This window comes from Penicillium angulare (assembly GCF_028827245.1).
Source record: "Penicillium angulare strain IBT 27051 chromosome Unknown utg000004l_segment0_segment0, whole genome shotgun sequence".
Lineage (NCBI taxonomy): Eukaryota > Fungi > Ascomycota > Eurotiomycetes > Eurotiales > Aspergillaceae > Penicillium > Penicillium angulare.
In genome coordinates this window covers 8,590,810-8,612,552 of record NW_026623163.1, presented here as the reverse complement: position 1 = coordinate 8,612,552, position 21,743 = coordinate 8,590,810, and the positions used below count along the sequence as shown (strand labels likewise).

At 46.7% G+C, this 21,743-nt stretch overlaps 9 protein-coding genes across 9 annotated transcripts; 6 read left to right on the top strand and 3 right to left on the bottom strand.

Annotated features, from left to right (window-relative positions):
- Positions 1–189: 189 nt before the first annotated feature.
- N7478_007136 (uncharacterized protein) lies at positions 190–1,338 on the bottom strand (the record flags this gene model as incomplete). Its single annotated transcript, XM_056923350.1, has 1 exon — positions 190–1,338. One exon carries the CDS (start codon positions 1,336–1,338, stop codon positions 190–192), a length of 1,149 nt encoding a protein of 382 aa, XP_056781387.1.
- Positions 1,339–3,067: 1,729 nt separating this feature from the next.
- Positions 3,068–3,601, top strand: N7478_007135 (EXPERA domain-containing protein; the record flags this gene model as incomplete). Its single annotated transcript, XM_056923349.1, has 3 exons — positions 3,068–3,178; positions 3,230–3,464; positions 3,522–3,601. The coding sequence occupies 3 exons, from the start codon at positions 3,068–3,070 to the stop codon at positions 3,599–3,601; spliced, it is 426 nt and encodes a 141-aa protein (XP_056781386.1).
- Positions 3,602–3,775: 174 nt separating this feature from the next.
- On the bottom strand, positions 3,776–5,857 carry N7478_007134 (uncharacterized protein; the record flags this gene model as incomplete). Its single annotated transcript, XM_056923348.1, has 10 exons — positions 3,776–3,921; positions 3,975–4,074; positions 4,137–4,243; positions 4,304–4,714; positions 4,768–5,029; positions 5,083–5,411; positions 5,463–5,615; positions 5,669–5,683; positions 5,751–5,764; positions 5,817–5,857. 10 exons carry the CDS (start codon positions 5,855–5,857, stop codon positions 3,776–3,778), a joined length of 1,578 nt encoding a protein of 525 aa, XP_056781385.1.
- A 521-nt stretch (positions 5,858–6,378) lies between these two features.
- N7478_007133 (putative NAD binding Rossmann fold oxidoreductase) lies at positions 6,379–7,507 on the top strand (the record flags this gene model as incomplete). Its single annotated transcript, XM_056923347.1, has 2 exons — positions 6,379–6,705; positions 6,767–7,507. The coding sequence occupies 2 exons, from the start codon at positions 6,379–6,381 to the stop codon at positions 7,505–7,507; spliced, it is 1,068 nt and encodes a 355-aa protein (XP_056781384.1).
- Positions 7,508–8,338: 831 nt separating this feature from the next.
- N7478_007132 (uncharacterized protein) lies at positions 8,339–8,764 on the top strand (the record flags this gene model as incomplete). The annotated part of the gene is made up of 2 exons (XM_056923346.1): positions 8,339–8,462; positions 8,682–8,764. The coding sequence occupies 2 exons, from the start codon at positions 8,339–8,341 to the stop codon at positions 8,762–8,764; spliced, it is 207 nt and encodes a 68-aa protein (XP_056781383.1).
- A 1,553-nt stretch (positions 8,765–10,317) lies between these two features.
- Positions 10,318–12,542, top strand: N7478_007131 (putative glutaminase; the record flags this gene model as incomplete). The annotated part of the gene is made up of 2 exons (XM_056923345.1): positions 10,318–10,756; positions 10,822–12,542. 2 exons carry the CDS (start codon positions 10,318–10,320, stop codon positions 12,540–12,542), a joined length of 2,160 nt encoding a protein of 719 aa, XP_056781382.1.
- Positions 12,543–13,316: 774 nt separating this feature from the next.
- Positions 13,317–15,714, top strand: N7478_007130 (uncharacterized protein; the record flags this gene model as incomplete). The annotated part of the gene is made up of 4 exons (XM_056923344.1): positions 13,317–13,325; positions 13,468–13,621; positions 13,681–13,792; positions 13,923–15,714. The coding sequence occupies 4 exons, from the start codon at positions 13,317–13,319 to the stop codon at positions 15,712–15,714; spliced, it is 2,067 nt and encodes a 688-aa protein (XP_056781381.1).
- Positions 15,715–17,130: 1,416 nt separating this feature from the next.
- yap1 (putative bZIP transcription factor AP-1/Yap1) lies at positions 17,131–19,078 on the bottom strand (the record flags this gene model as incomplete). Its single annotated transcript, XM_056923343.1, has 3 exons — positions 17,131–17,281; positions 17,378–18,558; positions 18,614–19,078. The coding sequence occupies 3 exons, from the start codon at positions 19,076–19,078 to the stop codon at positions 17,131–17,133; spliced, it is 1,797 nt and encodes a 598-aa protein (XP_056781380.1).
- Positions 19,079–20,653: 1,575 nt separating this feature from the next.
- Positions 20,654–21,681, top strand: N7478_007128 (tudor domain-containing protein; the record flags this gene model as incomplete). The annotated part of the gene is made up of 3 exons (XM_056923342.1): positions 20,654–20,704; positions 20,774–21,521; positions 21,593–21,681. 3 exons carry the CDS (start codon positions 20,654–20,656, stop codon positions 21,679–21,681), a joined length of 888 nt encoding a protein of 295 aa, XP_056781379.1.
- Positions 21,682–21,743: the final 62 nt, after the last annotated feature.

Sequence of the window (21,743 nt, the reverse complement as noted above, 5' to 3'; positions counted from 1 at the left end):
ACGATACTTATTTTTCTGGAACATCATCGAAAAGTTAAGAATTACATTGAAGCCCAGAATTATCTAATATCCCAATATCCAGAGCTGAATCTAGTTCTTTGACTTTCATTCGCTAGAAGCCAGGCTGATTGAAATTATCATTCGATCTGCCTCCCCACCCGAATTCCAGGTAACTTATCTTGCTGCAGGCTAAAGTGGCACAAGTGTGCATTGATCTGCAAGAACCGGCACATCCAAACAGAGCTGAGCTGGAGCCACATTATAATAATCACACTGCACATCACATACAGTCTCCAGTGGCACGAAAACCTCATACTCGAAATTAGGCGCAGCGACATCATCGGGTAGCCTGAATCCGAGACCTTCGCTATTTTTCCAGCCAGGTGAGCAAGCACAAAGGGGTTGGTTATTGTGTGCACCGAAATCATTGCAGGTTGCAGACGCATCACATCTGTTGTGATCAGGGTCGGGAATGCAGACTTCGCAGGGTGGAGGAACAGGAGAACTTGATGTGCTTGTGCTCGAAGTAGTAGTGGTACTTGTGGATGTTGATGTTGTAGTCGGACTTGGAGAGGTGGTAGATGTGGTGGTTGTGGTAGTAAGAGTAGTAGAAGTCGTGGTAGGTGTTGTAGTAGTAGATGTGGTTGAATCAGTGGAGGGAATAGAAGTTGTTGACGTTGTAGTAGATGTGGTAGAATCAGTGGACGTCGTTGAAGTCGGAGTTGTAGTAGTAGAAGTCGTGGTAGGTGTTATGGTTGTAGATGTGGTTGAATCGGTGGAGGGAATAGAAGTTGTTGATGTAGTAGTAGATGTTGTACTACTAGTAGTAGACGTGGTAGAATCAGTGGACGTCGTTGAAGTCGGAGTTGTAGTAGTAGAAGTCGTGGTAGGTGTTATGGTTGTAGATGTGGTTGAATCGGTGGAGGGAATAGAAGTTGTTGATGTAGTAGTAGATGTTGTACTACTAGTAGTAGACGTGGTAGAATCAGTGGACGTCGTTGATGTTGGAGTTGTAGTAGTAGAAGTCGTGGTAGGTGTTATGGTTGTAGATGTGGTTGAGTCCGTAGGAGTTGTGGAACTTGAAGTAGTAGAAGTAGTACATGTTGTCGAAGTAGAACTTGGAGTAGTTGTGGTAGGAATAATATCAGATGTGGTGGTGGAACTACTAGTGCTTGTAACGGGTGGCCAAGGAACTGTAGTAGATGAGAAAAAGCAATCGGGTTGATCTCCCCAACCCTGATCACGATGTGGATATATTCCACCAGCCTCTGCAAGCGTCCATTGCGCTAAATAGATGATGCCCAGTAGCTTCATCGAAAGAGCAGCCTTTTGATACATTGTTGAGAGCAAATTATCAAAAGTGATGAGATTAGCACCAAAAAAACTCTTAATAAGGTTTGCCAAATCTATCGAGACTAGAGAAAGGGACATGACTTTTTATGTTCGAAATCGAATCCTATATAAAAATTTCAACCTCTTTCCCAGGTCCAAACTTGCATTGCAATGATCATCGATGTCAACATAGGCGGAGATAAGCATGACAATCATACTCCGTAGATATCTACCTCATCCACATAGTAGAGCAAACCCAGCACTTGGCGATACTTGTTTGCAGCGATGACTACCCATTAACGTGTTTCCTACCAAATTCTAGGACGCACTACGACATAAGTGGGCGGCTCGGCGGCTCGGAAGGCCCGGGTCTCCATAATGATCTTGAAATATCGGGTCCACTTACAGTGTGTTTCAACCATAATATACGATCATTTTCCAATAATTTTTTAAATTAACAATTGAATTCTAGGGTATTAGTGAATTTAAGATTGAGGAAAGTAGTCAAATTTAGAATATTCATCGGAGATATAATGATAATAAAAACTTGAAGGAGAATTGTAGGATTGTCAGATTGTCGGGGAGTAGTAACGTTATTGACTTTGTTGATTGCGTCATCCCCAGGCCCACGATTATTTTAACTTTGATAGAGCTTGCAGTGAGAGCGAATGTCATGATTCGTGTCATGTCCCCGAGACACCTAACTGTGCCGATACTTCATCGATATCTTGAAATTATATACCCCTGCTGAAATTGGCTGGTTTGCCACAATACCCTGCCGCAAAAGCCAATCGTGCGGGAACGTTCTTTTCGTCCGTTGTTTTCGTCCGCTTTTCTCTCCGCCGAATAATGAATTGATTTTCTAGGGTTATTCAAGAAAGCGTTGGGCCAAGATAACAAACAGCCTCCCAGGCAGCCCTCAAAAGTCCACTTCCAAGCCATTAATTTAGCATATAATTACCCTGCCTCAACTCAAAAAATTCTAGATTCAATCCCGATATATCCATTTCAATCCTTCTTGGTAATTAAATCAAAATGAATGGTGCATCCATTGGGCCCCACTAGATAAAGGAGTTGTCAATGGATTCAAAAAACCGGGGGCGTATTCGGCTCGCCGTCAAGCCGATGGCGCCACTAGATACGCTCATTGTTATTGGCTGGAGTAGTTTATGTTTATGATAGTTATTGTCGAGGTCCTAAGGCCTGAGGCATCCAAGGGTTTCAAGAATCAGGATGCTTCAAATCCGGTCTCTGATAATATATATACTTGGCTGGATGTCTACTTAAAGCCCGCTGAATGATAGTATTCCCCTCCTCTTCAGATCACACTTTACGTAAAAAGTTTCCGACCAGATTCTCTGCTGCTTACAATAATTCGATTCGAATGCAATTTTTGTGACAGTATGTCGGAGAGTTCAGATCACCCCTTTTACCCCTTAGACATTCGTCTTACCGAGTATGTCCCTAATACAATACGGGTGGAGGTACTTCTTGGCTTTTTTACCTTCTCAACGCTGGCAGTGATTGCATTCACATCCATTATCTTGAAATGGTACAAGCCGAGCATAACTCGCCAGGACAAGATCCTCTTCGGGTGGTTTATTTTCAGTAAGCAACCTCAAAATTGCTGTTACAATAGTATGTACAATTCAACACCGAGCACTTTTAACGGGCGAATCCAGCTGGATGTATCCATTTATTCCTTGAAGGCTATTTCGTTTACAACCACCAAATTATGCCCCTCATGCAAGACCTAGGTGGTCAAATGTGGAAAGAATACGCAAAAGCCGACTCTCGATACATGACGATTGAACCATTTGTGGTTAGCATGGAAACAGTCACCGCTGTATGTATGCGCTCATTTCAATTCCATAACTGAAAACTAATTATTTTTCAGGTCTTTTGGGGTCCACTTTCCTACATCATCGCTTGGATGATTCTTGTCAAGTCTCCTTATCGTCATCCGACACAAATTCTGGTCTCCATGGGTCAGTTCTACGGCGATGTTCTGTACTACGGGACGAGCATTTTAGAAGATTATTACAATGGACGGTCTTATTCTCGTCCCGAGGGTTATTACTACTGGGGTTACTTTATCTTCTTGAATGCTTTCTGGATTGCAATTCCAGCTTGTGAGTGATCTGAATTTCGGAAGAAAATTGGGCTCTATTTATTAACTGAATTTGTAGATTGTATGTACCAGAGTTCGTCCGCGTTCGTCACAGCATTTCGAAAGTCCGAATCTCAATCTGAAAAGAAGAAATTGTAAACAAGGGGAATTTCGAATGCATTGGGAGACCACTTCGAATGACTTCAAGTCTCAGGGTGCATATATCATTAGATGGATATGATAAAAGAAAGTTTACAGGACAAAGATAGAGTAAACATTGGCAAAAGCGAATATAAAATATCATTTATCTATACAAAGCTAGTTCCAGCCTAGTCATTCGTTGATATCTGCCTCATCTTGCCACTGTCCTCGCAATGATTGAATCAAGCCATCCATATTCCATCCCGTCGTTGCATGCATATCATGTAAAAGAGCCTCCGCTGCTTCCTGATCACTACGATGCCGAAGCACCCAACCCCCTTTGATAGAAGTTAGCCAAGTAGCTTCTCCCAAGTTTCAAGTAAAAGCTTACATGCGACTAAGCTGTGCCTTGCAGTAAAGAGGGTGTTTTCAGCTCGAGTATTTGACTGAGCCAGTCCTAGAATTGTGAGGAGATGATGTCGAACATTTATCTTCACACAATGAAAGTATTAGAAAGTTGCTCAAGATTTCTGGGCGGAGACTTATGACTGACTTCAATCATTCGGGAATGCCGCAAACTATCATATGCAGATGACGGCTGCGACGATTCGGATAGAGCTAAAACAATCTTTGCGATGTGATAATATTGCAGGCCAATCACTGTATAAAATGATGAGTTGGTCGGGTTTAGGTATAAGGTGAAATTAGAATTCCACCTACCATGAACAGGAAACAACATCCAAATAGTTGGGAAACGCCGATCGAGGGTAGGTGCACGCGAGACAGTTCGAAGTGGATTGAAGGTATGTGGCTTAGAGCGAAACCATTCTTCAACATCCTCGTTGATAGTGTCAAGTACTGGCGAGTCGGAAAATGCAATCTGTAACACTTTGGCAAGTAAGAATACCATTTTGCTGGCCCATGCAAAATCATCATCCCGTTGGAAAATGTCCGAATCGTAGAAGTTTTCTAAATTGGTTCGAAGGGGTTGTTGAGTTGTTAATGATACATATATGTCTTGACGTAGACAAAGCCACGCCGCTGCTTCACCGAGACTACCCAGTGACCCGAAGGTAGAGACGGTATTGAGAATGTGAGTTGTCCCCGTAAGATGGAACTGATTGTCCTCCCCTAGTAAGATATTAGTATCCAGAAATCAATTGAAATGAGTAGAAAGGGCTTACCATCCATCTCCTCATGCTGGCGGAGAATAGCTACTGCAGCCAAAATGTCCTCTGTAATGTGCTCTTCCGGATCAGAAAGTGCCGGGATGAGGATCTGCACACAACGGTTATGGTACTCCAATGCCTCTTCAACATTACCCGTCTCTTGTCTATTCAAGTGCCGCGATGAGAACGCGAAGATTGCATAGCGCAAAACGGGCTCTTTGAATGCTTTCACAGGTACGTCAATTTCAAAATGTCGATGGGGATCGGTGATATCAGCCTTAACACGGATCAGTTAGAGGTAAGCTTTTTCTCGCTACTTAAAGGACTTACCCATAAGGCCATGTTCTCAACAAAATTCCTTAGCAATATTGATTCCCGTTCGGTGAACGGTTGTAATGGTTTTGAGCTAGCCCGCGATCTGGTAGATGCAGCGGAGTGGTAGGAAGCGCCAGGGGGTGAGAGATCAATGGAGTTATGTGGCGAAAGGTATACGCCATCTTTGGGAACGGGTTGGGGTGTGTGTAAATTCGCTTGGGTGGAGGGCGCTCTCTGCTTTGGACTTGCACTTCTCTCTACCTCGTGATTCCAGTGATGATTGGCATCTTCTGAAGAACTCAAATACAGGCTGACAATTTCCGGTGTCTCATCGTGGAAACGGACTATAGAAATATTGGTATTTTGGATTCAAGAAATAGGGCTGTAATACATACCTCTCCCGTGAATTCGAGGCCAATCCTTTTGGTCGGGGAATGCAACATCCGGGTTTTTGGGTAATGCCAGCCCATTGCGAAATCTTATCGCCGTTCGATCGCATTCAAATCCAGCACTGAGGCAATGTCTGCAAGCTTGCGAATGAATATCACCTGAGGGGCGTCATTAGATAAATGCTATTATTTATACCCTGCACAAAACTCACATTTTAGATGCCGAACTGTAGATATGCAACCAAATTCGAATTAGCAATTCAACCTGTATGTCTTAGACTGAATAATGCATACCCCGACACCGCTGACTATGATTTGATTAATATGCAGTCGCATCATAGAGAAAGCTTCGGAACTTACCATCCCGTCACAAGCCGGCTTCGTTTCGGTGGTGCAGACATCGGATCATCCTAGCAGCATGTTGAAACGGAGAGAATTGCTATTCAGGGGCTGGAAGAGGAGAGGACTCCGGGATGCGGGGAGTCGGAAGAAGTCCCCCGCAATTCTCTATTAAAGACCCGCTTGAAATAAGAACGTAGCTTCTCCCTCAGCAGAAACCTGAGGCTCTATGGGTCCGAAGGAGTCAATCGAATCATCGTGGGGGAAATTGGGGGAAAGTCTCAAGTGCTCCACTTGAGTCTTGGCTTGCGGGGGTTTGGAGTTGCCACTTTGAGTTGATCGAGTAATTCTTTCCGGTCGATCTTCTCAGGCTGCAGCGGCCAGAATATTCATTGTATTCAGTATAGATGGGAAGAATTTCCTAACATCACCAGAAAAAGAAACAGAAGAAACCATTATGTGGACAGCTCCGCACTGCTTCGATGTATTTAAACCCCGTCGACAGGACTCGAATTGGGAGAAATCAAGAACAACAATTCCCTTCATTCCTTGAATCCTAAAGATCGTATACACAAACATCAGAATGGGAATTCAGAAGCTCCAAGTTGGTATGGCCGGTCTCGGTCGCGTTGGCAAGTTCCACGCCATGAACTTCCTTCAACGAACCCCTCGAGCCGAACTTGTTGCAGCCTTTACCCCGGACCCAGCTGAGACTGCCTGGGGAAGAGTGAACCTCGAACCCCACGGTGTCACTCTATACGATAACTACGATGAGATGCTTAAGCACCCAGGTCTCCAAGCCGTGGCTATTGGAACGGCCACCTCAGTTCATGCCGAAGAGGCCATCAAGGCCATTAATGCGGAATTGCACGTTCTGTGTGAGAAGCCCCTCTCTATTCATATCGATGTTGTAAGTGTCAAATTATCTTCATGCAACTCGCATTTATTTTCCAAACTAACAACTGAAATAGTGCAGGGCCGTTGTTGCAGCTGCCAAGAAGAAGCCTCACCTTAAGGTGATGTGCGGTTTCTCCCGACGATTCGACGAGTCCTACCGTGAAGCCCACAGCAAGATTGAGCAGGGAATCATTGGGCGACCTTCCATCATCCGCAGCCAGACATGCGATAAGCTTGACCCCTCCGGTTTCTTCGTTGAATACGCAGCTTGGTCAGGTGGTGTCTTCGTTGACATGTCTGTGCACGACATCGATCTCACATTGTGGTTCTTTGGTGACGATATCATCCCAAAGAGCATCTCAGCACACGGTATTACCGCTGTTCAACCCGAGTTGAAGAAGCACAAGGATTATGACAACGCCGTCGGAATTGTCGAGTTCCAAAACGGCAAGATCGCAAACTACTACTGCTCTCGCATGATGGCTCATGGACAAGAGGACACCACCGAGATTATTGGTACCGAGGGCAAGATCGCAGTCAACACCAACCCTCAGCGCAACTTAGTCAATACCTACACCTCTAGTGGTATCATTCGTGAGGTCCCTCCTAACTTCATGGGTCGATTCGGTGCTGCTTTCGTGCAAGAAGCCAATGAGTTCACTGCCGCGTGTCTGGACAACACTCCTCTTCCTATGAAATTGAGCAATGCTGTCAAGGCAGTTGAGATTGGCGCTTATTTGCAGGAGGCGCTGGTTACAGGAAAGCAGCTTCACTTTGATGAAATTGGTCGTCGCATTGAAAAGGCGCAACTGTAATGAACATTGTTCTTTACTTTACAAATTCCTTTATTTATTTAGAGATCATTATGTTTACGAAAAAGAAATGACTACGAGGATTGAAGTTTACTAAACTTAGAAATTATTACTCTACACTATTGCCGAAACAACAGGCCAAGTGTAACAAGCCTGGAAGATCGTAAAATCTGAGTGTTCGGCAATTGCAAAATTGCGCTCGGGAAGAATGCGCAGAGCGTAAGCAACCAGCTTATATCATCACCTAGTATTATTAGGTAAATAATTTGAAGCCCTGGAGGAGGTGGTACTTTCTAATGTTTGCGTTTGTATTCTGCCGGCTATCTCCAAAATCAACTATTCGTATAAATTGGAATCTCAGCAGAGAACAATGGCACTTGAATACAACGTATCTTCCCTGAAAGTGCTCCAGGCTTGACAGATTTCCATCTTTACAAATACTTCCAAGATTCTATCTCCTCCATCTTCATTCATCTCTGGCTATATCTCTGCCTTCATGTTCATCTTGCTAATCTTCTACCTCATTTGTACTCAACCCTTTCACCATCCTGATCCACAAAGTGTTTGGATCTGGACCATCAAAATTGCTGTAGGGTTCTAAAGCTATGGCAAAACCACATACGAGGTGAATCTTGAGGCTAGTGCGCTTTAACAAGCGCCACTACTTCCACAGTCGGCTCAAAGATGTGCCTAAAAACCCATGTATTGGCGACACTAGGCCCCCGGGCATTGAGGACGTGCAAATAGTTGCAGAGATCCCCACTGAGTCCCATGAGTATGAAGGTATATTTTGAAGCGGACCTTATGCTTTGAGATATACTAACAGCTTTCAGAATGGCCGAAGATGATGCGCGCCCGTTATCAGCCAAGGAAAGCGCCCTTGGGAAAATTGTCTACGAGATTCGCAACAACCCTAGACGCATTTCTCCAAAGCTAGGAATTAAATGTAACCTTCCTTGTGAGTTTCAAAATCTCTATGAAGGCCACTTTTGCCACACAAATTACATCATAAACCTTGACAATGAAATCTTTACTATTTTCAATACCATACATATGAAGTTGAATAATATTCCACGCCAGGGGCAGGTATGGTACAATGCTCTCTGCGATAGCGCTATATATCCACATCGTACCCTTGACTTCAATATTATCTCAGAACATTATGCCGTCTCGTTAGCCTTACAGCCGCGCAAGCCAGACTGGAACTTCGAACATGAATTTCGCCTTGTGACCCCGAAGACAAACATTGTAGATGTTTGAAAGGCATTTCTCACTCAAGTTCTTGCGAATACGATTCGTCAGTACAAGGGAGATATCGTTCATCTTGCCGCAGAATGAAGCCCAGAATCAATGCCTTTTCGTGAATTGGCCTTTGCCCTTGTCTCAATTGCTTCTGACCAGATTAAGTTTATTCAGTTACCAACAAAGGTGTTTGACAGAAGATGTGATGATGAAGGGGGGTGTCAGTCAAGGAAAATCCTGGTCTCCCGGCCCTGGTAAATTTCTTTGCAGCAGCCGCGAGCCGCCGTGCAGTATGCAAATCGAAAGGTGATTTTCCGCTGGAAATTTAAGCCCGCATTTTGGGTTTTGTCGACTGCGACACATGGAAGAGCTGCTCGCTCGTATCTACCTGGCTTCACTCAATATCGGTGGACAAGTACTACAGATTGGACGACCAAATGAACATTGTGGCAGGGTCTTTTTATTTTCAAGTTGTTTGTGGTCGCAGCTTTGACAAAAGTTGCAAAGTCCACAAACATCGGGATATGCGTTTTGATTTCGAAGATACCAAAACGAGGAAGATAGTTCAGGGGAGGCTTCCCTCCGCAGATTATTCGACAGATCGGTGCCTGTGGAATCAAGTCGATACTACGTTGACATAAACTTGAATTGGGGATCGCTAGGTATTTAGTGAGTCTGGTTTATGTATTGGCTCTTAGAACCGTTGGAAGATTTGTACTACAAAGAATTTCACGTAAGGTTATGTACTATTAGGTAGCTGACTAGGCTCAGGTTTGAGCCGAGTCCCGTTTCTAAAGCCTGGAGAAGATACAGGAAATGTTTGTGGATGTAATGATAGCCTTGTACATTTTTATATTTAAGATCATATTCAAATATCAAACTTGTCAAATATGGCCATTTGGGGGGGCTAGGCTAGAGACATGGAGAATTGCCAGTGTAGTATTACAATATTTGTTGTCTCAAGCTGGAGATATCTACTTACTACATCCCTTATTATTCGGCAACCTCTCTCAGATAAGTTGCCAAAGTAGAGGGAGCATATCAAATTCGACTGTCAGGATATACATACTAGTTGATCGGAGCGATGTGCACTGTCCCTTTCCCAACTCGGCCCGCCACTGGACGTCTTACGTTGTCAACCCCGCAACAGGCAGGGCATTGACTGTCGCAAATACTAAAATGCGGGCTCGGGTTGGTGGACCTATCCACTTTACTTGTTTGAGACTAGATGGTCCCGTCTCGCAATGCCAGCATGAGGTGATGTGTGGGGAAAGTTCCCCATTCTCCGATGACGACAGGTCGAATCGTCGTAAGCTTCCCAAGGGGCATTCTTCCTAGCTACCTCTTTCCCAAATACTCTCACTTGAGATTCCAACCACAAAAAACCGATTTTATTCTGTGCCTCTTCGCACTCCCTCCAGCCCTTTTTTTTTAAAAAAAAACCAAAAAAAACAAAAAAAAAACACTGGAATTGTACCTGCAAAATTGCGTTGAAGCCTTCAGGACGACCCCATTTGGACTGTTTCGACTTGTGAGTCTTGGATGATCTCCAACGACAGGTCTTCAGCAAGATGCAATTTAAGCTGCGGAATTTGCTGGAGATCGGGACGCTGTGCACATCGGCCTTATCGTTCTTTGGTTACGGCGGCAAGGGCCATATCACTTATCACCCAGCTCAGCCCCCATCCTACCCGTTAGCAGTACGAAATCCCTATTTATCAACATGGATGCCAAGTGATCGAGTGGAGCGGCTTCCTTATGCCGATTCTCAGTTTTGGGCTGGCCAGGAGCTTGGCTGGTCGGTGATCGTGCGTGTGGACGGCCATGCATACAGCTTAATGGGCGTTCCCGATTTAGAGGACAGCGGTATCCGTGCAGCAAGTGTTCATCGTGCGGAGTTCACGGCAACCCACTCTATCTTCCATCTCACGACTGGACCGGTTTCATTTGCCCTAGACTTCTTTTCTCCTGTTTCGCCATCAAACTATGAGCGCCAATCGCTGCCTTTCAGTAAGTACAAAATCCTATTCGCTCCAATGGGTATTGGTTACGGGTCTAATGTAGAGCGACATTAGGTTATTTGACTGTCGAAGTGACCAGGTCGCATGGGCATGACATCCAAATCTACACTGATATTGATGGCAAATGGACGGGCAAACAAAGTCGTGCTACGCGAGTGTTTGAAGAACACGGTGATCTGGCTATTCATTTGCTTTTAGTTGATAACGCAGAAAAATACGCGGAAGAAGATGACATGGCATTATGGGGTCAAGCCATTCTAGCGTCTCGTCCAGAGAGAAGGAGTTCTCTCTCCGCGGGTGCCGGGCATCCCCAGACCGTTCGGAGACTTTTTGCCGACGGGGGCGATATATCAGGAGAAGACTCAACCTGGTCTTCTGGAGGTATTGTAGCTCTAGCCCATGATCTGGGATCTGTCATTGGCGGTGCTTCGGTCAATTTTGCAGTGGGATATGAAAGAAAAGAAGCCATTGACTACCTGGGAGAAGATTATACAGGCTATTATCGGGCCAACTATCCAACGACACATGAGGCGCTCGCATTCTTTTTTGACGACTATGAGGACGCTTTCTGGGAGTCTCTAGAATTTGACAAAGAGTTGAAGACTTTTGCTACCGCTGCCGCCGGTCCTAAGTACGCAGATATTGTTGCTCTGTCAACTAGGCAGGCATACGGAGGAATTGACTTGACAATCCCTTACAATTCGCTTGACACCGATGATGTGTTAGCGTTCATCAAGGAGCTCTCTAGTGATGGAAATATCAACACTATCGATGTGATTATGCCGGCATTCCCAATATATTGGGTTCTAGATCCCGATTGGATTCGCTTATTACTCGAGCCAGTGATGAAATACCTAGATGCTGGTCGTTGGTCGTTACCGTACACTATCCACGACCTGGGCTCACATTATCCACATGCTGTTGGCCATGATGACCAAAAGGCTGAAGCGATGCCAATCGAGGAGTGTGGGAATCTGCTGATACTCGCACTGGCCTACGTACAAGCCACCGGAGATACAGATTGGACCGACCAGTACTTGGAGACTTTTCAACAGTACGCCGAATATCTTGTGGACAACAGTATCAATATCGCCAATCAACTTTCTTCCAATGATGCCGCGGGGCCTCTGCCAAACGAGACTAATCTAGCAATCAAGGCAGCTGTCGGAATAAAAGCATTTGGTGAATTGAGTGGCATCAATTACTACTCTTCCGTCGGCGATGAGCATGCAGATCTCTTCTTTACTCAAGGCTTAGGTACCGATGAACAGCAAACCCATTTTGTCCTTGAGTATCCCGATTTCCCTGACTCATGGAAGACACCATACAACATATATCCCGATCTTCTTTTGGATCTGGAAACCTTCCCCCCAGAGGCACATAAAATGAGTAATGATTTCTTTTCAACTTCCGTGAGAGGAGAGTACGGCGTACCGCTCGATAACAGGCAAGACTGGGCGAAGTCAGACTGGAATATGTGGTTGGCAAGCACATTCGATAAGGAAACAAAAGGCCAATTTATTGATGACTTGTGGGCATTCATGACCAATGGAAAGCATAATTGGCCATTTTCAGATCGCTATGTCGCAACGTCGGCTCATGGCAATGAACCGGGTGTCCCAATTCTGTGTCGAGCTCGGCCAACGGTTGGTGGTCACTTTGCTCCTTTATCCTTACATGGCCCGGCTTTAATGAGTTCTCTATCAACCACTCATAAGCCTAGCAAACAATCGAAGAATACCAGCATGGGGGTTGATCGCAACTCCGAGCTGTGAAGAATAGCCATAGCATAAATATTGATGGTGCCAAAGTGAGCCCAGCAAAACCATTACATGAGTTATTGAGACCTTGTACCACCTCTTTTGTGTATACCTAGGCACAAATAACTTTATGCCGGGCATTCACCATAGAAGCTTTCAATTCTCACTAAGCATCCATGGATCTCGTGACTATATGAACTCTTTGAGAATTAAGAGACTGGTGTATGGATATCAAAGAATGAACACTAAAGGCCACATACGAGAGCAAAAGAGTTGAAAAAAATCAATATTATAGGTTACATGTGAGATACGGATGGAAAAGTAAAGGCTTACGATACGTAGTGCTTTCTAGCCTTAGAAGAATGAACTTGTAGTATATAGATAGTAGTGGTGGAGTGTGCGTGAAGAAATAGGATCTAAGCTGACATGAAGCTCGAAGAGTATAAGTAGAACCACAAGGCTGCTGTATTTTCAGATTCAACATATATCAACATCTTACCAAATTCTCTTTTGACTCTTCCTTCACACATCCTTGAAGATTAGGCTACCTCATACGATATCTCAAAGCTTTCACACCCAAAAAGGGATACTTGTTGTGGGCTGCCAGGGGTGGCTTACCTAAGCGTCGTTCAGTCACGTCCGTTGCTTCATCAATGCGCAGTGAATCTATTCCTCTTCCCTGTCCTTCAACTGAAACCAACTTCCTTATTTCTTTTCTTTTGCTTTTCTCCTTCCTTCTCATCTCCGCTTCTCTCAAGGACATCCTGAAATATTAATTCCTACCACCTCATGGCTTCTGTGAGTTCCTCCCCCCTCAAATCATTCTCCCCTCTTGGCCGCGGACTTTCACTTGAGCTTCCGACCCCCCGAAGCTTCCAGCCTTTGATAATACCCACATTCGCGAAATTTCATAAACTAATATCTCGTCCTATCTCTCTAGCCCCGCCCGCACACCTTCGCTCCTCAAGGCTACCCTCTTTCGAACGGTACTCCCCAGGCGGCTCCGGCGCCCGGAGCCACGCCACTTCTTCCCAACAATGGCAGAGTAATTCAGAACGGGCCCACCCGAATTCTGTGCATTGCGGATGTCCGAGGTACGAATGAGCGAGAATTGGTTCAACTCAGAGCAAGGCTAAACAAGTTGGGCATATAGGAAATCTGAAATCTCTGAACGACCTGGCCAAACAGGCTCGCGCTGACCATATCATTCACACCGGTGACTTTGGTTTCTATGATGATACTTCATTGGAGCGCATTGCAGACAAGTGAGTGTAACATTACTTTCTTTCGGGGCAGCCGCCCTTTGCTGCCCGACGCGAGACAACACATTTCGCGTCAACTGGGCACCGACCTTAAAACCCAACGAACTCAGCTAACCTCATGGCTTACGTGCAGGACTTTGAAGCATGTCGCTCAATATTCCCCTCTCTTGCCCGAGAACGTGAAGCGAACGATCGCACAAACCCCTCCTCAGCAGTCGATTAAGCAACGTTTCACCCCAGACCAGCTGCCTCTTTCTGAGTTGTCCATGCTGCTCGACAAGCGCATTACTCTCGAAGTTCCAGTTTACACAGTTTGGGGCGCTTGCGAAGATGTTCGCGTACTGGAGAAGTTCCGATCGGGTGAATACAAAGTTGACAAGCTGCACATTATTGATGAGGCCAACTCGCGGCTGTTGGACATTGGCGGTGTGAAGCTTCGTTTGCTCGGATTGGGTGGTGCTGTGGTGATGCACAAGCTTTTCGATAATGGTGAGGGTAAGACAACCATTGCTGGCGGCCAGGGTACCATGTGGACCACACTTTTGCAAATGGGCGAGTTGATCGATACTGCCAACAGAGTTTATGACCCGTCAGAGACTCGTGTTTTCGTCACCCATGCCTCTCCAGCTCGTGAGGGTATGCTGAACCAGCTTTCAGTGACTCTTAAGGCCGATTTCTCTATCTCTGCTGGTCTTCACTTCCGCTACGGGTCTTCCTACAACGAGTTCTCCGTCAACCCTACGCTAGATCACTACCGCGGAAAGCTTGCTGCTTCCAAGGCATCTTTCACCGATGTCTGGGAAACCGTACGAGGCGAGGTGGAGTCTGCTATCTCTTCCAACGAAGCTCAGAAGACCCTGCTCGACAATGCTCTTGACGTTGTCAACAAGATGCCTTCCGTTGCCAATGGTGGAAACCCATTTGGTGGCCCCGTTGCTGCTGGAAATGCCGCAGGCCAAGTTGACGAGAGCGCTTTCAAGAATATGTGGAACTTTAATTTGGCCGATGCCGCCTTCGGGTATCTGGCTTTGGAAATCGAAGGAGGCCGTATTGCCACTGAGATGCGGGCACAAGGTTTCAACTTTGCTCACCGCAGCGGCAAGCCTGCTCCTGGTGGCTCTCAGGCCGTCTCTGGCGGTCTGCCTGCTACGACTGCTTCCCCAGCCCCTACCGGTGCTGGTCGTCCCACGGTGGCTCCTCAGTTTGGCCAGGCTCCCCCTGCCCGTGCTCCTGTTCCTAACCAGCAGGCCAAGAGCCAGCCTGCTCGCGCATCACCTATCCCAGTCATTCCCAAAGCACCGAGCCCCCAGCCCTCAACTGCCTCAGGTCAAGCTGCCGGAGATGATAACGCCGCCGCCGATACCAACGGCACCACACAAACTGACAAGGGTGCCGATTCTCCTGCTCCTCGCGGCGAGAGGAAGACAAACAACGTTCTTTTCCTGGCTAATGTCGACAACGAGCAGGCTGTTCGTGACCTTCTTTCCGAAGAAGACCTTGCCAAAGTTGAGAAGATTGAGAAATATGGAAAGTTTAACCATATTGTGACGTTCCCCAGTGTGGAGGACGCCAAGGCCGTCCTGGACCGTCAACCCATTGAGAACAAGAAGCCCTCAATCGGTGGACAACCTCGCAAGCCTCATTTCAAATTCTTTGAAGAACGCACTCGTGGCCAAGGCAACGCCGGTACATGGGGAAGCAGCAGCCGTGGTGGCTCAAACACCGGCCCCCGTGGCTACCAGAGTGCCAGTGACAGCGAGGGTGCTCGTCGGGGAGGATTCGGTGGACGTGGCCGCGGTGACCGAGGCCGTGGAGGTCGTGGAGGACGTGGCGGCCGTGGCGGCTTCAAGACCGGAGGTTCCAACGACTCCTCTGCCCCCATGACTCCATCCGGTGACAAGCCCGCCCCATCTGGCGATGCCTAAACGTTGAGGCAATCCATATTTCTACCATACCCCCCTCCTGCACGCTATTCATTCCAATGGATAGTCTTGCACCTACGTCATGCGCATCAATGTCAATTTTCCTCCTTTCTAATTCTTTTGTGTCTTTTTTTCCTCCCACATTTCCAAATTCCCCTTCTTTTGTTTTTGTCTGGTTTTGCCTCTGTGAAATGGCCCTCTCCTCCCATGTTCTCTTGGTCGTTCGTCACGTCGCGATTTACACCTCAAAATCCAGATGGGACTGGAACGGCCTGGCGTTTTGGGTAGATGGAATTTTGAGGAAGATGGGCTAGGAGGAAAGCCCACAAGCTACGGTTGATGTTCACAGGACCGTGGAAGATGCAAGCCGAAAAGTGAAAAAGAAAAAAAAAAGAATTTCCCAAAAACATCTCTTGCGTGTCCTCTTTGCCCTTGTGTTATTCAGGGGACCTTTTTCTTTGTACTTTAGTTTTCTTCATGGAAGAGACCAACATCGATACCCTTCAACTTTGACTTGTGCTCTTGGTAGACTTTTAAATCTAGACTCTATTCTTTGTAAAAACCTATCGCTGGATACGACCGTAGTAATTAGATGTAGAGTCTTCGTGATAGGTAATTGTAGTCTATATATCTACCATAATGTTTGCCAGCCTCTGGGTGTAGACTTGGAGTGTGGTGGTATTTGAATCTCCTGATTGCATCCCATAAATACTAGTAGTATAGTATAGGTAGCCGAGTATCATGCTGTAGAGGTACATACTGCTCCACGTTGTCAAGCCTTGATCAAACAACAAGTAGATTGATAAGATATGAAATCCAGATTGTGTACATGGGCATATGCCAAAGGACAAACTACCTAAGGAGCGCAAACCATTCCACCCACCCTATATTCCCCAGGAACGGGAGTCATATTCGAAAGGATGGCAAGACACCGTGTGTTTGAAGGAAAGGCTGAAACGAGAAACCAACCAGCCGCACCAAAACTCTCGTATTCCCCTTTCGCCGAGCTTGATGACATCCCAAAGAACACGAAAACAGATGGCAAACAAGACTACTAAAAACCATGAAAAACTCAAACAAGCATTTCGGGCCGAAGCAAGAAGAAAAAAGAACAGGTAAGGGTAGAAGGGAAGGAAGATGGGTTCTCCAGGGATGAGTGAGACCACAGCGTAGACTTTAATTTCGAAGAGAAAATTGTAAAAAAAAAAAAAACATCCAAATATAAAAAGTGAGTGCAGGACCGCCAATATTTCCTCTTTGGTTTTCTCCTGACCGTATTCATGACGCCGTATTGGTTTTCAAATGATTTCGATAATGGGTATGAGTAGAAACAACGTGGTAGGTACAGTTTGAACGTGAATCGTAAATTGAGTAGTCGGGCAATATGTCGTCGACTAAGCCTATAATGGACCAGTGCGACTAATTGGCACGGCCCATGATATCGTCGACATCGCTTTGATTTACGACCACACCACCTTCTGAACAGCGAGCTTTGGTCCGCAGTTCAGAACATAGGTTGTCAACATCAATCTCACCATTCCGGAATTTCTCCATGGATTGCAGGCGATCCCTGGAATAAAAGTCAGTATTTTGTCATACCAGTCTCACGGGTTGTAAAATAGAGGAAATGGACTTCAAAAGGAGTGGAGGGGATTTAAAAACATACCAAATCTTTGTGCATGACAGCATCTGGGCCTTGTCCTCGCCCGGAACCATCTCTTCTTCCAATCTGCTATCGATTTGAGAGATTAGGTCCTTCTTGGGCTGTTGTGCTTGAGGAGCTGCCTGGCTTAAATTGTGTGATGGGCTACCAAGATCTGGCAGTGGGAAGGCATCGTTGAAAAATGTTCCAAAGTCCTGGGAGAGCACGGCATCTTGCGGCTCTCGCCAGTCTCCGAAAAGCACTGGGTCGAACTGACCGCCATTTTGCTGGGTCAACCACTCAAGTCCAAATGGGTCGTCGTTGGAGTCTTGCTGATCAATGTGCTGGGGGTTCGAAGCACCATTTGGTGTGACACCGTTCGATTTTGCACCGTTAGGTGTGGCCTGTTGATCCCGTACAGCTGGGATAGGGTTATTGATGTTGCCACAGGCCATGCCAAGTTTGGCGCAGAAAGATTCCTCACCATTGACGGAGCCGTGGATGCTACACGCAGACTCATGATTCTTTGGGTCTGATGGAGAATTCAAGCTCGGCTCAGGTGAGGTGCCACTCGACGAGAGCATTTGGCTCTGGTGCGAATCGGACGAAGAAGACGGAGAATCCGACGTTGAGTTGTCGTGAGTCGGTGCGTTCGACTTCTTGAAATTGGCGTATGGGGCTTTGGCTGATGTGGCGCTGTTCGGCGTCGACTTTGACGTGCTTGTCCTGGCGGTAGGGGTGCTGGAAGTGGATTTGGAGGTAGGGGGAGAAATGGGGGCTCCGACGAGACCGTGCAAATTCTCGCGACTAAGAACTCCAGGGGCACGAGGCGTATTGGCCTTAGCATTGGATTGATCAGTCTTATTTTGTCCCTTGAAAAGATGTGAACCAGGCAGATCCCCGAACTTGGGGAAATCGAATATAAATTCGTTGTTCTGCAGGCCGTACGCTCCCTGGGAGTGAGCACTTGGAATTGCACTCATTGCGGAAACACCGCTTCCACTTGTCATCCATGAGAGTCGCTTGCGATATTCCTTGAGCTCTGTTTGAAGTCTTTCCACCTGGGCACGCAAAACACCGTTTTCCTGGGTGGCTGTATCAGAGTTCTTCTGCAACTCATCCACCTTAGTCTCCAGATCCTTAAGGTGTTTCTCCTTCCGATCACGGAATGCCCGCTGGGCAGCTCGATTCTGAGCCTTGCGTTTCTAAAAGAGGTTAGTCACCATGGCTGTAACCACACATAGCAATCGGAGTGCCTACAGTTGTGGGTTCCGAGGTTAGTGGCTTCCGACCGGGCTTCTTTGCCTCACTATCACGGCGTTTCTTGGCCGTCTCTTCGACGTCCACCGCTGATTCGCCATCAATCGACTTTCGCTTCTCTCCCAATTCGTAGTCGTGGGGAGTATCTCCTGGAAGATCTCCAATCAACTCACCCGATCCAGGAAACTCGAAATCCACATCATTATTGAACTCAAGGAATGGACTCTCGTCATTTCCGAAGCCAAAAGCGTTGAAGTGAGACTGGGGGTTGTCAAAGTTCCCAGATGGAGGGGCACTCATGCCGTTTGAGGATGTCTGGTCAGGGCTTCCCTCTGGTTTGACATTGTGGTGATTGGGTTGCTTGGGAGCTGGGTTATTGGAGGAAAGGGCTGCCAGCAATAGATCTTGTTGATCAGGAGAGAGGTTGTAAAGCCCCTGCTGATAGAGCTGATCGTAATCGCCCATGATGCTGGGTTGAAGGGACGATAAGTGGGGTGGCGTTATACGGCGGGATGTCAAGATGTGATGATGCAAGATGCAAGTGCTTCTGCGGGGCTGTGAGTTTACCTCTTCGTCAATGACAGTCGAAATGTAAGATTCTGAAGAGTTGACTCTGGGGGATCAGGGCAAGACTGATCACCCAGGATTATGGTGAGAAAATTAGGTGGAGGGTATGTATGATCCTCTGAAGAGGGGCGGTGGACTCGGGGTTGCAGAGGCTAAGAAAAGAGGAAAGAGGAATAATGGGTTTGAAGGTTACGACCTGGGGGGCCTGAGGCTCCCAACTTTTTTTTAATCGGTCTTGAGCTCCGCCTTTTTCCACTTAAGCAGAAAAGAGAAGACTAGGCCAGATTGCGAGCGTGAAAGAAGGAAAGATGATGAAGGAGATCTTGCTGTGGGCGGCACTATTGGCCCGAATGTTACAGGTGATCGACGGCCAATCAGAGCGGGGCCTGCGGGGTTTGAATTCCTGCTTAGAAATCCAGTTCGATCTCTTTCTACTACAGTATCAAGTGTACACGCAGTACTTGGTTCTACATACTCTGAGCTACGAACTATACTTACCCATACTCAGGATTCGGGGACTTCTCTCATGAGTCCATGAATCCATGACCCCACGAAAGACAAGTCTTTTTACCTGACTATTCCCTCTCTGGGTAGATCAGAAACCGGATCCTAGTTCTTCTACGGAGTATAGCTCCCAGAATGCTCAATCCAATAGCAATGTGACTCACCTCGTATTGCCCTGGCCTTGTTTTACTGCCTACAGGGTCTGGGCCCCACTACGGAGTAGCCAGGATCAGACCATCTGTGAATCCTAGTCCCGCGTGGCAAATGTGAAGCCGTTTCCGGTCCACTCCCGAAGCATCCTTCATTTTCATGCTGGTGTTTCATATGGGCAAAGAAGAGACTATACCTGCAATTGTTGGAATTGGCGCTAAAAACCTATCGATGTAAGACGGCATAATTCCATACCCCGTACTCCGTCCAAGCCTTCCCCCTCGTGGCCGCTATGCTGCAAACTGCAGCAGGCCTGCTGCCGATCCCTACTTTATGTAAGATGATGGATTCGGTCTTATCGCTTATCAGACAGGAGCAGCCTCAATGGAATAATTCGATGAAATGGATATTATGTAGCCTTCCGTAGGCATACTGATTATTGTACATCAATATTTTATAGCGTGACATCTAGTTTATTGATATGTTGAATTCGCGTGGAAGTGGATCTAACTAGCTATAATAATATAGAATAATATCAATCTTAAAATCTAGTTATAATAAATAATAAACCGGCACATCAGGTAGATCCCCGATCTCGCAGCATGGGGTATCTCACCTTAACGCGACCGGGCAGAATAGAGTGTTGGTCACATGACCCCGTATCGCCCAATCGAACATCAATTCTACTGCTATCTCCGCATCATGTAGTGCTTGAATTGACCTTTACTCCGTCTTGTTTTCTACCATTTCTCTCATTTTTGCTATTTTCCTTTAAGGTCAGACTATTGATCTTTGTCTCCTCTTCTTGAATTCGTTATCATGTCCGACGTCACAGCCTTGGAGGCGGAGGTGAAGGAATTCAAGCTTCAGGTAAAAAATACCAAAAAAGCCTTGGCCCATCCTGTGAAAGACCATTTAGCTAATCTGAATTTTGAACAGCTTGAAACTATACAGTCCAGCTTACAGGTAGATCCCGATAACACAGAGCTGCAAAGTCTCAAAGCTGAACTCGAAGAACTCATAACCCTCACCGAAACATCGATCGTCGAACTCAAACCGCCTACTGCCCCGGCCTCATCAAAGTCCCAACCCTCATCAAGCTCAGACAAATGGTCCAAACAACCCGATTCCCGAAAACAGGCCACAGACAATGCAGACGCCACTCCGCAAACTCCCGTCTCCTTCTCTGTTAATGATACTGTCCTCGCCCGTTGGGTATCAGGCGACGGCGGCTTCTACCCTGCCCGTATCACGTCCATTACTGGATCTTCTAGTAACCCTGTGTATCTGGTGTCATTTAAGTCTTATGCAACGGTGGAGAACCTGACGGCCAAGGATATCCGGCCGGTCTCTGGAAATGACACTCGCAAGCGCAAGGCTGATGGAATCCCAAGCAGTTCAGCGTCGCCGTCACCCGCACCCGCGCCCGCGGCACATCCCAATGTGATCTCTGCTGCAGCTGATATCAACCCCGCTCTCGCTGATCAGGCCCGTATGGACCCTAGTAAGGCCACCGATGGACCTGCTCGACCTGCGAAAGCCCCGCGTAAGGTGAAAGCCAACAAGGAGCTAGAGGCCGGCAAGAACAAGTGGCAGGACTTTGCCGCAAAGAGCAAAGGAATGAGTAAAGGAAAACTCGGCAAAAAGGACAGCATGTTCCGCACTGGCGAAGGTGTGAACGCACGAGGTAAGATCGACTGGTTCCCTTCCAATATGATTATCTTGTTCCTGTAGCTAACCTCGGCAATTCAACTTCAGTGGGCTTTACTGGATCTGGTCAATCGATGCGCAAGGATCCCACTCGGACTCGACATATCTACCAGCAGGGTGAAGAAGAAGGCTATTGAACATGCTTTTCAGGTCCAGCCATTATGTCTCCGGCAATAAGATGATACCCTATACCTAAGAA